This window comes from Podarcis raffonei, chromosome 12, assembly GCF_027172205.1.
Source record: "Podarcis raffonei isolate rPodRaf1 chromosome 12, rPodRaf1.pri, whole genome shotgun sequence".
Classification (NCBI taxonomy): Eukaryota; Metazoa; Chordata; class Lepidosauria; order Squamata; family Lacertidae; genus Podarcis; species Podarcis raffonei.
This window is the reverse complement of record NC_070613.1, coordinates 49,726,300-49,743,872: the sequence shown is the minus strand read 5'-3', so window position 1 is coordinate 49,743,872 and position 17,573 is coordinate 49,726,300. Positions and strand designations below refer to the sequence as shown.

At 40.7% G+C, this 17,573-nt stretch overlaps 1 protein-coding gene across 6 annotated transcripts in view; it reads left to right on the top strand.

Moving 5' to 3' along the window:
- The window catches only part of MYRIP (myosin VIIA and Rab interacting protein), a 149,357-nt gene that overhangs the window by 17,266 nt on the left and 114,518 nt on the right, over positions 1–17,573 (top strand). For all 6 annotated transcript variants that reach the window (XM_053409639.1, XM_053409640.1, XM_053409635.1 and 3 more), the window contains exon 2: positions 2,324–2,474. In XM_053409639.1, coding sequence (XP_053265614.1) covers positions 2,365–2,474 — 110 coding nt within the window. In that variant the 5' untranslated portion in view covers positions 2,324–2,364. The remainder of the gene's footprint in view (positions 1–2,323; positions 2,475–17,573) is intronic.

The window sequence follows — 17,573 nt, the reverse complement described above, 5'->3', positions numbered from 1 at the left end:
TATCCTAGCCCAGTGGTTCCCAATTAGTTAAGTACTGCAGACCCCCTGTTTTTCAAAAGCCAAACTTCTGAAAATTTTGATACCACTGTGGTAGTTTTTGTTATGTGAATGGTGCTACAGACCCCCTGGGTGGGTTACACAGACCCCCCAATTGGGAACCCCTGTCTTAGCCTATTAGCCATTTACCTCACATGATTAGCTCTGCATCTCATTATCTTCTGACCCATAAGCAACTGCATCAGTCTTGGTCTGGCCCTGCAAACATGAGCCGAAACTGAATAATGTTCATGGAACTTAAATGATGATGGCTGGCAGAACTGTTGATCTAGGTGGACCAGATTATCTGGTCGCTCCCATTTTCACCAGCTAAAGTTAGTGTTTGCTTGATGTGTCTGTTCTTTTGTTTTCATGCTTTTTTGTGTGTAGATCTGATTCACAACAGTGGAACACTGTATTGCCAATAATATTGAAATCAAACCCCCTCGCCCTTGCTAATTTCACTCATGGTGCCTTCTTCTGTTGGCTATGTACATAAATTAATAGCCAGTACTGTGGGGAAAATAAAAATGGGAACTGGGAATTTGGTTTGGTTTTTTTCCAGAGTAATTAAACAACTCATGTTCATTTCTGTTTGTGTGTGTGTGCATTTTTACTGGAGTTGTGTGTGTTGTTCATTAGTTCTAGCTTTATGGACAGGCTTATTATTGGATTGCCTTGAGGATCAAAGGCTAAGGCAGCACTACTCAAAGTGCTTGAGCAGTCTCAGTTTCTTGTTCAGAATTAAGTAGCTTTGATTACTTCTGCCCTCCAAATCTTGCATGTAATAACTTGCATTTGGCATCTAGAATCTGATTGTAAGGAAATTTCAAAGCCACTTTCCAAATGTAGCATTTCCTGTTTACTAACAGCAAACTCATTCTTTTGAGTGTGGATCTCTTCATAGTTGAAACAGGTCCATCCACCTGCAAGGCGGAGGTCTCAGTAGGCTTGGAGGAGCCCCCAGATTGTGCATTTGTTACACTTTAAAACTGCCCTTCATCTCAAAGGATTCAAGGTGGTATACAAATATTCAGTAAAACACAACATGCGTAAGTATTTAAACCACATGCCCATAACTAAATAATAATTTCCAACAAAATATATAAGGTTTGCAGCTGGGTGATTTTTTTTTAAAGGACCCCCCCCCCCAATGAAGACTGAGCATGCTTAGTGAATACAGACTGCTGATTGAGTTGGGTGGTAGTACAGTGGTACCTCGGGTTACATACGCTTCAGGTTACAGACTCTGCTAACCCAGAAATAGTACCTCAGGTTAAGAACTTGGCTTCAGGAGGAGAACAGAAATCGTGCTCTGGTGGCGCAGCGGCAGTAGGAGGCCCCATTAGCTAAAGTGGTGCTTCAGGTTAAGAACAGTTTCAGGTTAAGAACGGACCTCTGGAACGAATTAAGTACTTAACCTGAGGTACCACTGTACAGTATAACGGAATATCTTGGGAAATGGTTGCCTATAATCCTGAACATAATCCTAACATACTAGTTTTCTATGTGAAGGTTTCTATTTTGAACTGTAACATTTCAGAAACAGATTCAGCAGGGCAGTTCTAGTCTGTGCCAGAACTCGGTTTCACAGTTAAAGTGGATTGGGAGCTTTTGCACAACAAACCCTTTAGGCGAAAAGATTGGACTTTTTTAGGATAAGGAGAATGGCAGGAAAATGCACTGGAAAGTGATGGATAACACTCAATGCAATGCCATCTAAGCTCTCTGCAAAAAAACAAGATGAATGCTCAATAAACAGGTTGTATGGAAGGGACCTTGGTGAGAACAAAAGAGGTTTAAAAAATATTGTCTTTGCCATACATTTTGCTCCCCACCCCCATGCTGGCACACACTTCAAACTACTTTTTGCTCTTGGTATGAAAAAGGACAGTTATCTGTACCTTTTTACCACACCATGGGGAGAAAAGCAGCTTGAAGGGGTAAGAAAACAAAACTGCAGAGAAAGAGATGAGCATCTACCTGCCATTGCCATGCAAACTTCTCTAAATTGTAGCTCCCTGAAACTGCTTTGGGGTACATTTTGTTTTGTTGATCAATCTGGTGAATATTTTCCTTGAGCTGGAAGTTGACATGCAGTTTGTCTCGTAAGAACTGTAGGCCTGAGATGTACATTGATTCTACATATATAAAAAAGATTCACCCTCTTGTGAATTATACCAGTTTTTAAATGAGTATTCGTTTTTAATTTTTAGGAGCTCAACTGGAGACCTGCAGTGAGTTTTTAGTTTTTACATTCTTTATTTTGTTTCCTTTTGTGGTTTAGGTTCCTTTCGTTAATTGATTGCACTGAAGATAGAACTAACCATGGGGAGGAAGCTAGACTTGTCTGGCTTGACTGATGATGAAGCGGAGCATGTCTTGCAGGTGGTCCAGCGAGATTTCACCCTCCGCAAGAAAGAAGAAGATAGACTGAGGTAAGACCCGTGAAAGTGGAACATGTAAGCATTTAGATAAGAAAACTGTTGAGTGGTATACATTTTGCACCATCTGTAATCTGAATTCATTATATTTTGATGTGATTGAATTAAGAATCCAAAACTTCTGTTTTACAAAATTTAAGCAAATTTTTTAGTGGCAGGCGAGAATTCTACCACTGAACCACCAATGCAGTTTTTTAGTGGAAAGTGAGACTGACTTGGGGCACCTTGCTCTAGTTGGGGGAGGGAGGAGGGTAAGGTACTTGCTAGAGAAATCCCTCTGTAACTTGTTTGCATAATGTCTCATTAAGAGTATGGAGGTATATACTTGCTTGAGATGTGGCCAAGGCTGTGCATTCTGGTCAAGGTGTGGAAGATATTTGGTAGGCACCTGATACTTAGATTGGGCTATTCTGGATTCCTCCGATTCCTTGTAATAGTACCGTGCTCATTGCCAGAGGCGGAGCTAGTTGCTCCGGCACCCGGAGCGGCGCACAGGCTGTGCACCTGGGGGCGGGGCTAGCCACCCGTGGGGATGGGGCTAGCCGCCCACAGGGAGCATCCCAGGGGGACGGCACACCAGTGTCACCCCCCCTCAGGGATGACACCCAGGGCGGATTGCACCCCCTGCACCCCCATTCCTCTGCCAGTGCTTATTGCTCAGAGCTGAGACAAAGGGCAAGAGTTCCAGAGAACCGAGGTTACAAATGCCCTGGCCTGTTATAACTATTTTGCTTCAGATAGTTATTTAAGCATAAAGTAATAAGTGAAGAAAAATAAGGCAGGAAACCATAAGTTAAGCGATCTTCTCTATTAGTGGCTGTTAATACTCCTCATTCACTGTAGATTTCTACCAACCACCTAGCCTACCATTCATGTTAACTTAAAATTAAATTATAGTTACTTAATCAGAATTCATCATTTTTTTGTCCAGATGTGGAAGTCCACCTGAGAGATGAGAGCACTAAAACCATACCACCTTAATCTAAAACTCATTAATTGCCATGCCATTGCTACATACTTTCAATTTATGCAAGACTATTGCAACACTATCCATCTCCGTGTTAGAGATTGGCAATGAGCAACATTTCATATATTTCATTTGGTTGGTGGTTTAGAGCTATGTTGAAAGAGCAAAACGCACTGTTGTCGTAACTGAAATTCCTTTGGTTCTTTTCTGCCAGTAGCACATGAAAATGTAGCTAATAACTCGGTTGAACTCTGTGGTAGGGCAATATTTCTAAAGCTTGTTTCTCAAATATGCTGTAAGGTCAGCTTTGGAGTGTTTTGATGAGCTGTCAACAGATTTGGAATATATTAAAAATGTGTTATGTTAATTAATGCAACATTTGAATTTGGAACTTTAGATGTCACCGATGACATGAATTACTCCCACATGCCTCCTATATAATACTAGTTTATATTCAACCTACAGTAAGAAGCTGAAAGTGTTTCCTTTAAGCACTCCTGCTAGAGAAGGTGTGGGAATATTCCCATGGCTCTGTGTTTACCAAGTGACTCATTTCTGTGTCCATACATAAGACGCTTAATAGACAGAGGTGAGCTTAAAGAGGCTAGGAAAAAATGGACCTGGAACTGTTGTTTTGTACTTCCATTTGATGATAACCTGAAACAACAAGTTAGAATGATGGGCACCTTAACAACTTCACATTGGATGGCAGGATGTGGCAGCTGCTGATTACAGTTGAGAGCAATTGTAGTTTTCATCATAATTCAGTGCCTAATCGTATGCCAAAGAATAAGTGATGCACCTAGAAACAAGTCTGACATTATTTCATAGCAGTTCTGGCCCCACTTTTCATCACAACGGTAGTTCTTGGTTCTGGTTCTCACTGAATGGTGAGCTTGCGTCTGGCTTCTCCCACTTCAGACTGGGCAGGGGGAGCTCTCACAACTGAATTATATAAAAAAAAGGTATGCTAGAAAATCGGCAAGCCAGGAAGAAGCATTCTTTGATTACAGTTGAAAAATTTGAATAGGGTTTTCCAAGGTTGGCCTCTAGAGGTTATCAGATGAATCTGTTGGCGCTTTGAAGTTTATGGCAAGACTATTTCATTGCTGTTGTTTACTGCAATATAAAATATAAATATTGCAATACTGTTGTTCTCCATCTTGAATACTGTATCAGATGTCCATTAAATATTTCTGGAATTTCGATTTTATTTCCACTATGCTCAGCAGAATTCCAGGTATACTGTGGAAAGTTGATTTGTATTGATCATTCAGATTATAGAATCAAGGATAATTGTAGAGTTGTAAGAGACCCTGGGGGTCATCTAGTCCAACCCTCTCCCATGCAGGAATCCTACCCACTGCCATTTCTGGGTGGGCTCAAACCAGCAACCTTCTGGTTACCAGCTAGATGCACTGACCCGCTGTGCCATCTGCTCCTGTATAGTATCTACATTATAATCTTATATCTGTGTTCCTGGTTCTTGAGAAAGGTGGGTTCCTGACTACAGGGGAAAATAGTTGAAAAACAGAAAAAAAGGTAAAGAACAGAAAAGGGGTGAATTGGAAGCAGGCAGTAGGTAGCGGGAAACTATTCTATTATTTCACTTATTGGAACATTGTGCATTCAGTACCACTATAGTATTCTGTCAGAAGAAACAACAAAAAATCCCATAAAGGCTGAATCAAAACCACATGTTTCTACATGCCCAGAATATCAGGTTGTGTAAACTAATACAATGTTTGCACAAAACATTTTGAAGTTTGTTCTAAGATCTCTTGAGTTAACCTGGTTTAAGTTTGTAGGTCAACACCCTATCCGCTAGACAAATTAATAATTATTGCTTAGCTCACAGGATGTGGCATACTATGAGATAATGAGTAGCTGGAATGTAAAATCAATATTTAATTATGGATATCTTGTGTATTCAGAAGCTGGGCCTGATAGCCTTATAGGAGGAGTATTATTCACTTTCCTAGGCCGGTAACACAAATGAGATTATGTAAGATAAGTTTTCTTGACTTACGCATTGGAGACCTTCGATATAACATTTTGGAAATAGGATTCCGGGCCAGATGGACCAGGTTCCACTAAAGTCCCTATGTTCCATTTATTTCAATGGGACTTGTTTCCAAAAAACAAGGGAAGAATCATGCCTTGGATTGTAGCCCCTCTCTCTAACATATGGATTTATTTCTGTGTTTTATGAAGGTCAGGGGTATTGTTTGGAGGAGTTTGCTGAGTGCGGTTGTTGCCTTTGTTCTTTTGTATCTTTATTTTAGATTTTGTTGTGATTTATGTGGAAATTTTTCGGTTTGGTCTATATATATATATATATATGTATGTATGTGTATATATATATATATATATATATGTATGTATGTATATGTGTGTGTGTGTGTTTAATTTATTGCTTATGACCACTTTTGTTACGTTGTAGTGATGTATTTTTTCATGTTGCAAGCTGCCTTGCGTGTGCTTTGAACTGTGGAAAGGCAGCATACAAGTAAGATTATGTATTCACATGCATCCTTTAAATAAATAAAATAAATGTTATGCATTAGAGGGCTACAACCAAAGGTTCGCATTGCCTTCTTTACCATCACATTTTTTCTTGCCTCCTCAGGCCTCTTCCTTCTGGTGGCGTTTCCCCAACTAATCATCCTGCCATAGCTCTCCCTTGGCTTTCTGCCTTTTAAGGCACAGGCTGCCTCCTCTCATAAACTGGGTTGCAATTTTTTTGTTGCCTACAAGATGTTCCAGATTAGGAAGGGTCAAACCAGATTAGCACAGGACTTAAATATTTTAAGGAAATGTAGGGCTGCATTAAGGGATTGTTTCTGTTTATGATGCACTTTGTGTTCCCATTTAGCATTTTTATGTTGTGAACCTCCCTGTGATCTTTGGATTAAGGGCAATATACAAATTTAATAAATAAGGAGCCTGGAAGACGTGGGAACACAACCTTGTACTTAACCGTACTTAACCTGAAACTTAAGTCCGTACTTAACCTGAAACTGTTCTTAACCTGAAGCACCACTTTAGCTAATGGGGTCTCCTGCTGCTGCCGCGCCGCCGGAGCACGATTTCTGTTCTCATCCTGAAGCAAAGTTCTTAACCTGAAGCACTATTTCTGGGTTAACGGAGTCTGTAACCTGAAGCGTATGTAACCTGAAGCGTATGTAACCCGAGGTACCACTGTATTACATTTGTTTCTGGTGACTGATGAGAGCCGTCACCTTCCTAGTTTCTATAGCAATAAAGAGCTAATCTCAAAGAGGAAGGAAAACCTTTACGAACAAAAATTATGGAAATTCTCATTAATGCTTTTACAGAGCTTTTATTAACATCACAATCTCTAGGCAGATCTGCATAGGGCAGCTGCAGCTAGGCCTAATTTTGTTTGGATGCTTGTTCTAGTTTATAGTGCTCAATAGCAGGTCTGAACAAAAAGGCTCCAGCAATGGTGCTCTCATTTTTGGAGCTCCAAATCCCATTATATCCTGCATTGATGCTTTACTTTTCCACTCTGGCAAACGCTCTTAGCAGGCCAAATTTATGTCTTTGACACGCTGCAGCTACATTTCCTTATGCATTGATGCCTGTGCTAACTGGGGTCCACGGACCAGGTATCCAAACAGAAACACTCATCAAATCTGTAAACGAACTTCTGAATTGTTTACATTCTTTATCTTACGAAGAAGCAGAATTATTGAAGACCTACAGCAATCAGCTATATGACATACACTTTTCAGTGAGACAAGCTCCAAAAATTTAAAATGCTGTTTTCCCTTTTTAACTTCCCTCCTAGAATCCTCAGTGTAAAATGTTAAGTATTAGACGCATTATTATTGACCCATTTTCTCTGAACCTCCCCTCCTACTGGGGATGCATGACAAGGAGGATCTTATGCAAGAAAAATGTGTTCAGCCCATTTTTCACTCCTATACATTATTGATTGTTGTATAATAAAAAATGGACGTTCCACAAAACAGGATGAATATTTGAAAAAAAAAATCCAGCATAGTAGAAGACAGCACATCATCATCATCATCATCATTATATTTATTTTAAGAATACATTTTTTATTTCATGAGCTGGGCTGCTGGAACAAGGAAGGTGGAGAGGAGGAAAAACCAGGAGGGAGGATACTATAGGCTTGGCCCTTGAATAAACTGAGCTGGCAAGTGTTCAGAGGCAACCTGCTCCTCTGTTCTACGTGTAAGATGGAAGAACAGATTATAGGGTGGTATTATCTCTATCTATCTATCTATCTATCTATCTATCTATTATCTATCTATCATCTATCTATCCTGTCTTGCACATGGCTTAAAGTCCCAGCACCCTTTTCTCGTTAAATATGTTAAGCACTGACTGCATCTCCATTGCCAGAAAACGGCTACATTTTAAAACATATCCTTTGCTTCTTACAATGGTTTACATCTGATTTTCGTATCCTCTTTCCTTCCAGAAAATTTTCCACAAATGGCTCGCGCCCCCGCGTTTTTTGGGTCTGTGTAATCTTCCTTTATCCTCCACGCTCTAATTTAGTTAGATCCTTGTGCCAAGGATCACCAGAGTTCAAACCATGAGTCTGTTTTCAAAAGCAGGATGGAATCCTGGGATGTATAACATGGTAGGGGATACCGCTGGATATTTGGTTGAATTCAATAGGACTTACATGTGGGTCGACACGGTTAGGATTGTGCTGTGGGGTCATGAAGGGAGACAAATGGTATGCACAATGAAGCAGAGCATATTTTCCATTTCTCTTCCACAGAGTCTATCAGAAATTGTAACCCTCTGTCTGACATCACAATCAGGTGTCCCTTTCTGATAAATGAAGAACTCGGTCTTCTTAATGCAGTTACTTTCATTGGGAGAGCATTCTGCACATGCTTATAATGATTCTATTATTTATTTCTGATTAAGAATTATTTTCTATAGATGCACTAATTGACCTTAGGCTAGCCGCTGATTGCAATGCCACAGTGCCGCCCCCCAGTTTTAAAATGGGACATATATCCTCAAAATGCATAAACTGGTTCACACATGATGTTATGCCAAACCATGGCTTAGTGGAAATGCATGAGTGTGAGGATTTCAAGGAAGGAGATTGTGGTTTGTGGCGTGTGGTTTGCCTCACTCCAGACAAACCATGGATTGCAAACCCCCAACCAAACCTTGCTTACGGCTTGTACTCGCAGCTACAGTTGTGCTGGTAGAGATTCTTTGGGCTGTTTACTTTCGTAGAGGTTAAGTTCAGTAAAGCTTAAGTTGTGTAGAACTGATATTTCTGCTTTGCTGCAACAAGTTCCAGTATGAAAGATACATGAAATAGGTTTGAGACAATAGCTGCACCTAGACTTCTTCATACAAACTAAAAAAGTTATTGTACTGCTGTTTCCTAAGATCCCATGATCAAAGAATTCCAGGGTGTTTCAGCTTCCATGATTTCTCTTTCCTGACCGTAGATAATACCACTGCTGTTTATCCTGGGGTGAAATGAAATGAGTCAGAAATTCCTAATCTTGCCAAATAAGGTTGTTCCCCATCTCCTGTGAAAAGTACTTTATGTAAGATGTCTGAAACTGAGAAATAAGATCTCTAATAGACCCTGCATGTTCTGAGAAGAGAAGCTAAGAAAACTGCCAATGGTGAACGTATACAACTTCTGTGTGAGCTTGATAATTTCATGAATGTTGTGCTTGGCTGTAATAACCTTTGTCCCCATGTTTTAAATGCCTAGTTTTCAGTCTGCATTGATCTGTTATGATTAGTTGTTTCCCCCCCAAATCTTTCTTAAATCATAATACCCAAAGCATGAGATATTACTTAGTATAAGACCTAAAGAAACCAAGTGAATGAGTTTTCCAGTTTACAATATCACATTTGCATAGAATTCTCTGGAATAGTTCTTCTAGCGCCAAAACTCTAGAAAATTGAATGACTATGTAGTCTTTTCTTTTTAATCAACTTCACATATTGAAAAGGGCATTACGGAAATGGCACATATTTCATGGGTTTTCTCCCCTGACACAGTTGTTCCTTTTACAGCAAACCTATTAAAAGGAACATAAGGATTCATGCATATCTGTATGTATAGCACATCTCTAAATGCTATTATTTGATATGTTGCACCAAACATGGTGGTGTTCGGAAGCACTGGGTTCTGGAGGTAAATTCTATTTAATTGCACAGCAATGAAACAAAACAAAACAGCAGTTAGAACCAGCATGTTTTTGGTTCCAAGAAAACAAAATTATTTCAGTCACTGTCTCTTGTGCCAAATATTATTACATTGCCCTCATATAAACAAACCTACCATTTTGCTCCTTCCTCTTCTGTAATTTTAAATTAGATTAAGCGACATTAGCTGAAGAACAACACATTTTACATGTGTGAAATTAATTTATTTTTGAGTTAGTGCTGTTAATCAGAACGTTATAAAACACTTAACAGAATAAAGCATTAAGTTCTCTCTTCATTGACCATGTCTGGATGTTTGAATCTCAGCTTAATATTTACATCCACCTCACTTGGGCAAATCAGTATTTCTCAGCCTATCCTAATTCACAGGGCTCTTATGAGGCAAAATCTGAAAATCATGGAGGAAGGGTAGGAATGGGATAACTTTCAAAAGAGTCTTGAGCAGCTGCTTCAGTACATAATGGGACAATATTTCCCCCACCTCACCCCAATTTCCTTCACCCATTGCTGAGCAGAGTACAGCAGAAACATTATCACTGCACAACAGCAAGTTGCAATGGGGGAGATTTATTTTTGTTTGTGAGAATGTCTCCCAAGTGATGAATTAAGTTAGCGGAGTCCCAAGGGGAATGTGTGATTGCCACAGACAGCAGCAGACTCATCAGAACGATGCTGTCAAGCCCCCTGGGTAATTTTAATGCAAGAGTTTGGCGAGATTTCGATCTGTGGCCTATGACTATTGGGAAAAAGAAGAAGAGTTTGGATTTGATATCCCACTTTATCACTACCCGAAGGAGTCTCAAAGCGGCTAACCTTCTCCTTTCCCTTCCTCCCCCACAACAAACACTTTGTGAGGTGAGTGGGGCTGAGAGACTTCAAAGAAGTGTGACTAGCCCAAGGTCACCCAGCAGCTGCACGTGGAGGAGCAGAGACGTGAACCCGGTTCACCAGATTACAAGTCTACCGCTCTTAAACACTATACCACACTGGCTCTCAGGGAAAGAAGGAACTGGCAACAGCAACCAGAACGGAATCTTACTTTTGACTATATATGCAGTGCACAACCTTGTTATTACCAACACACTCTTTCGACAAAATAAATAAATTAAAAACATAATGGAGGCACCCTCAGTTGAACCACTGGCACCTCTTAAAGGTAAAGGGACCCCTGACCATCAGGTCCAGTTGCGGACGACTCTGGGGTTGTGGTGCTCATCTAGCTTTATTGGCTGAGGGAGCCGGCGTACAGCTTCCGGGTCATGTTGCCAGCATGGTGAACCAGAGCAGCGCATGGAAACGCCGTTTACCTTCCCGCCGGAGTGGTACCTATTTATATACTTGCACTTTGATGTGCTTTCGAACTGCTAGGCACCTCTTAGACTATGTAATTGTCCTAGCTGAAGATCGCCATGATGTGCCCCTTACCAGAGCTATGACGAGTGCCAACGACTGCTGAACAGATCACTGATTAATATGTTCCACGATGGCTGTCAAGATTATACCTAAACACACGCTTCAAGGAAGGAAACCACAAAATCAACACTCAAGCCCTTCAAGATCCTATTAAGCAGGATTGCTTCCAAAGAACTCTTAAGGACAATCTGCTTTCAGAGTTCCCTGATAACATCAAGGAACACTGGACCAAGCTAAAAACATCCATTATTGTAGCCTGTGAACAAACTATTGGTTACCAAACCAAGAAACACCAGGACTGGTTTGATGAGAATGATAGTGAGATTGAACACATTATTGACAAGAAAAGGAAGGCCTTTCAGATCTGGCAAAGAGATAGAAACTGCACCACTAAGAAAAAAATTTATGCCAACGCTAAGGATGAGCTTCAAAGAAGAACCAGAGAACTAAAGAATACCTGGTGGATAAAAAAGCTCAAGAGATCCAGCACTTAGCCAACACTCATGATGCAAAGAACTTATTTAAAGTCACAAAGACCATCTGTGAGCCAATAAATCATGGCATATGCCCCCTATGCCTAAACAGATGGTACCACACTTATGAAACATAAAGAAGCTATTGCATTGTGCTGGAAAGAACATTACCAGCATCTCCTTAACCACAACTCCCCTGTAGCTACTGAAGTCCTCTCATAAATTCTGCAAAAACAAATTAGAAATGAGCTTGCAGTACCTCCAAATCCGGGACAGTTGTGTACAGGAACTTACAAGAACAAGCAGTAAGAACAAATAAGAAAAGAAAAATTGCATTAATATTGGAATTAGCCTCATAGGTTATACCCCGTATATATGAATTGTATATTTTGCACATACTGGGCTAGACCTTTACGATAGGAAATAACCAGTAAAATTTTCACAGTTATTATCATTCAGCCTGTTGCGCTTTGTGTATGGTGTACTGAAAAAAGCATAGATCACCAGTGTCGAAGCAATGATTTTTCATCATCAACTTTGTTGGACTGCTCATGTTATTCAGATACCTGATTATTGTCTTCCAAAGCAAGTAATCTATTCCAAACTTAAAAATGGAAAGTGTAATGCTGGTGGTCAACAAAAGAGGTTTAAAGACTCTCTCAAGGCAAATCTAAAAAAATCTAGTATAAACACTGACAATTGGGAAACACTGGCCTGCTCCAGTTGGAGAACAGGCTTTACCAAAGGTGTCATTGGCTTTGAAGATGCTCAAACTGAGGACAAAAGGGAGAAACTTGCTAAGAGGAAGGCATGTTTGGCAAACACCACGATCAACTCCTGCCCGGAAACCTATGTTCCCACTGTAGAAGGATGTGTGGATCCAGAATTGGTCTCCACAGTCACCTACAGACACACTGTTAAGACTGTGTTCATGGAAAACAATCTTACTTGGCTACAAGTGATCGCAAAAGAAGAAGAAATCTTGAGGTTTCTTGAGGAAATCTTGAGAAGCAGCTTGAGGTTGTCTTAAAATCCCTGTTCTTTCTTTGCTTCAAACAAAACCAAATGTTTTCATCTCCTTTTGTTTTCAGAGGCCAAAGAAAATGATGAAAGCAGGATGAGTGGTGGCAAGGACAAGTGCAGGGCAGAGAAGGTAGTGCATTAATATGTGAAATAGGGCAGAAGAAATAAAAGAACTGTGGATGGCCCCTGAAAAAAAAAGGGAACAGCTGGACTATGACAGAAAGAAGGGATGGTGAAAACCAAGGGCAGTAAGGAATGCTGGTGATGTACAGATATAATTCTGGCCAGAAGCAGGTGCACTTATAACTTGAAACGACACCCTACACAGCACCTCCTGATTCAGATATAGCTGTGTGTCATTAACTTACTGATTATACCATGCTCCAAATCCCAGTGGTTTCGTATAGCTGTAGGAAACAGAATGGACTTTTATAGGACCCCACAGTTCAAAAGCCATGGGATTGAGGAACAGCCCCCTAGTGCTGCTTTCTGGCAATGACCATGTAGGTAGGAGCAGAGCATTATCTCCCTCCCACCCCAGAGTCCTTCCAGAAGGGCACTATGGCCAATGCTTAGTGCAATCAGATATAATTTCCACCTTGGGCCTATATTTGCCTGGACTGGCATTCTGAAACTTGCTTCTCCCGGCTGCACATCACACCCTGGCTCCCATTCTCTGACTCCAGATTGGAGCCAAGCACAGCTTCATTGGCCTGGAAGATCTGGGCCTGTTAGCATAAATATTTTATCTGTTTATTCCAAGTCATTTGGCAAGACTGCGGCATTCAATTCCTAATATCAGCTGTTTAAAATTGTTTAATGGCAATCAGCAAAACATGCACATGCTGCTCTTCCAGGGGACAGGAGAAGGAAACAACTGTGCACAATTCTGTTTTATTTAGTTCTGTTCATAAACGAATGCAACTATTGGCCTGATCCAGCAGGCTCTTATGTACTTTTCTATTGCCCTCTGAAGTGAGGTGCCTTCTGCACTCATTTGCCCCCACGTGTGATATTGCACGAGTAGAAAGCCTGAAGGTGGGGCTTTAAAAGTCTCTTACTTAACCTAATGTGTAATATGTCTTCTGAATAGCTGCAAGTATCAAGGACATCTGGTAAGACCCCTTTCCGTCTGTGTTACGTGAAAAGCTTTCAGCTTGAAATTCCAGAAGCAACCCATGTACCCCTTCCTACCTGTAGCACATCTGCTTCACCATTAAGCTATATCTTATTTGTAAAATAAGTTCAGGGATTCCTGGTATCCCCAAAACATTTGAATGTTCTATGAGTCTGCTGGTTCCAGTACCCTGTGGTTTTTCCATGGTGTCTTCAGTGTTTCAAATTGTGGACAATATGAGTTTAGGTGTAAAGAAACCCTGTTCAGATCATTGGCATTATTTCACTTTCCCCCATACTTTTATGCAATAGAGGTGCTGTGGTCTAAACCACTGAGCCTAGGGCTTGCCAATTGGAAGGTCAGTGTTTCGAATCTCCGCGATGGGATGAGCTCCTGTTGTTCAGTCCCCACTTCTGCCAACCTAGCAGTTTGAAAGCACGTCAAAGTACAAGTAGATAAAAAGGTACCGCTCCAGCGGGAAGGTAAACGGCGTTTCCGTGTGCTCCTCTGGTTCGCCAGAAGCGGCTTAGTCATGCTGGCCACATGACCTGGAAGCTGTACGCCGGCTCCCTCGGCCTATAAAGCGAGATGAGCGTGCAACCCCAGATTCGTCTGCAACTGAACCTAATGGTCAGGTGTACCTTTACATTACCTTTGGTTGTCCTTTTCAGTGTTTCCCTCTCAATTTATCTTTGTTTAGAACTATATTTTTCTAGGGCTGAAAGCATTAATCAGATTAATTTCTAGATTAATCAAACCAGTTTATATCAGATCAAAAATGTTGCTTTTAATTGGATTTTTAATTGGATTTAATGAGCATTGTTTCCCTATGGATGGATGTGTAGCAATGATGGAATTACTATAAATTATCTGTGACAGACACTCCTCCTCACCCCATGGTTGAACCAATTTGAACACCCCTTGGAAAGGGATTTGCACTCCCCCCATTTATTTTCAGGGTACAACCCCTGCCCCCCTACAACACTGCCTAGCCGTTTTAATGATACTTTTTATTGCTGTTTTAAAAGTTAGCATCTGGTTATATAGCTCCATTCCTCACAGTCGGAGAGCAGATGTACCCTTTAAAAAGAAACAGGCTGAACATGTCAAGGTGATACCCACAGTGCAGCTATTGATCTACTGAAAAACTACACTCACATTTGTGCTGGCACAATATATTGTGAGCAGGAGTGAGAAGTGGGAAATTGATTTGCATTTTACTAAGTGATGTCATCAAGGCTCTTTGTTTGCAGGTCCTGTGTTCTTTAACTAGGCAGATTGGCTTTCTTTAGTGCCTCCTATTAAATCTTACAGTTTTGGAGGCATTTCCTCTGGAATCCCCCTCGGTATTTATAGCTTATCTGGAACTGAAATTAAATTTCTTGGGATATGACAGTATGGCATTGTTTGTCCCAGACGATAACCTCTAAGATTCCAAGGTAAAGTTAACATTCCCATGGACAACTTCTATCCTCTAGTAGTAAATTAGGAAATGAGTACAAATGTACATATTTTTTTTACCTGCAAGTGAAAAACAGTACTCTGACAAATTCAGTATGCAGTATACAGATAGTGGGCATTTTAAAAATAGTTTGACAAGTGTCAAGCTGTCTGTTGCGATTAGGATCTGCTCCCCTCCCGCTTTGATGCAAGCTAGGAACCTATTTTTTAAAATAAAGAAATAAACCCAATGGTTTTGGCATCAGTCCCATGTTGCAAAGAAAACAAAGAGTAGACTGTGCATCTGATTCCTATATTCACTGAAGTTATAAACTGTTTTATATACAGAGGCTCATCTTGTAAATTCCAGTTCTTTTCTCTGTCTTGAAGTTTAAATATTTTGTAATTTAAGCAAACATAAAGAGAATTACTTGGCTGATGCTCGTTGAACCTCAACAACCTCAAAAGTCTTGTTAATTTTTAATCTCATTTTCTTTTAGGACAGTAACATTGTTGCCTGCTGTTGATGATGGTACTTATGGGTCTTTTGCTGTCGCTTGGGGCTCAGGGGCCTCAGTGGTGTGGAGTGCCTTCCATCAACTTCCTTCCTTCCTTCCTTCCTTCCTTCCTTCCTTCCTTCCTTCCTCCCTCCCTCCCTCCCTCCCTCCCTTCCTTCCTTCCTTCCTTCCTTCCTTCCTTCCTTCCTTTCTCTAGCTTCTGTTGTCTGTGCTCTGGTAACCTCTAAGTTAGATTACTGCAATGCATTGCATTATACACAGGACTGCTGGTGCAGAAATCAGTGGCCAGGTTGTTCATCAGGATAAGAAAGTTCAAGCATATTACATCGATCCAGGTCCGACTTCACTGGCTACAATTAGTTTCCAGGCCCAATTCAAAGTGCTGGTTTTGACCTATGAAGCCTTAAATGGACCTCAATGCCTCTCTCCATATGAACCTGCCCGAATCCTGAAATCATAATCTGAGACCCTTATTCATGTGCTTCTTTGTACTTTTGTCCTTCCGGGCTCTGGTGCGTTTATGCTTTACATTTTTTTATTCTTTATTTTACTTCTTTTTGTCATGTTTGCACTTTTTAACAAAATCAGTAAAATATTAAATGTTAAATATACGTTATCAGAAATTATACTGGTTTATCTCCCATAATTCTTCTCTCGCTCACCTCCCTGAGCACCTCCGTAGGATCTTGGCCAAGTCCTGATTGGCACTGCTTTAAGCTGCCTCATTGAATATTTGCTTTGAATTTCTTAGAAGCCTGCTGTCACAATCAGCTGTTACAACCTGTTTTTAAAGTTTTTGTATCTTTAACATACATAGATTTCAGCCATGTCTTACAAACCTGATGCAAACAGAGCAAAACGAAGCACCGGAGTGACATGACCACAAACTGATTTTTTTTCAAGTAATGAAGTTCTTGCCCTGTTTTCAGTTCATAAATTCTTTTGTGACTTGGCAACATGTTCTGTCTGTGCCCAAAGGATTTCCTCTTTCCTGACTTGCAGCTCTAAAAGAAAAAGGGCCCTTCCATTGTTTTGTATTTGTTTGTTCTAAAACATAGTAACCATGCAAAAAAGCTTGCAAGAGTACATATACAGAACACTGATATAATTCAATATGTGTGCATGTGTGTGCTGTGGAGCATGGGGTGGGGATGTCCAAATTTTGGACCTGATCAAGTCTCCTTTCATCTGCCTTTCTCCCCTCTTGCAGCTTTCCATGATCCTTTTTTTTGTAGTTGCCTCAGGGATTTGAGTTAGCGCTGGCCCCTTCTCCCTGTATCACTTTTGTCATTGGGAGATCAGTGCCATGGGTATTATTAGGGGGTGTCCCAGAGTGACCAAGGTCTTTTGCTCAAGCGCTTGTTCTTTTGCCTCTTCCCCATTGTTTTTTTTGCAGGATGGCTGGGCACACTATAATGCATAGTGCTGGTATCCCAGGTGGACTCTACACACATATTAAAAAACGCTGTGAAAATGCTTTATTTTAAAACGTTTTGAAAAAATACATTGACTTTCGCATAGCTCACTTTCGCCCTCTAAAGTCACATTTGTATATTGCACTTTACAATACATGTAAAACATTTTATTTGTATCTGAGTCCCCAGTCACCCAACATCTTAATTTGCTTTCCAGTTTCAACACAGATAGTGCTGACTTGTGGTTGCTGGATATTGTGTGAGGATATCATTGACTGGTGACAGGAGTGATGCATGCAGGTGAGGAAGATGTATGGGGCGAGGGAGAGAGAGATGGGGGTTACATTAGATGGTGGAGCAAGGCTTGTTTTAGTATACATAAGCAGCATCTCTTGCCAAAAGATTATGGGTGGGGTGGAGGGACCAATCCACATATCCCAAACATCCTCTTGGCAACCATAGCCCAGAATAAGTCTTAACAGTAAGAGCCAGCACTTGTTTTTCCTCCTCTGAA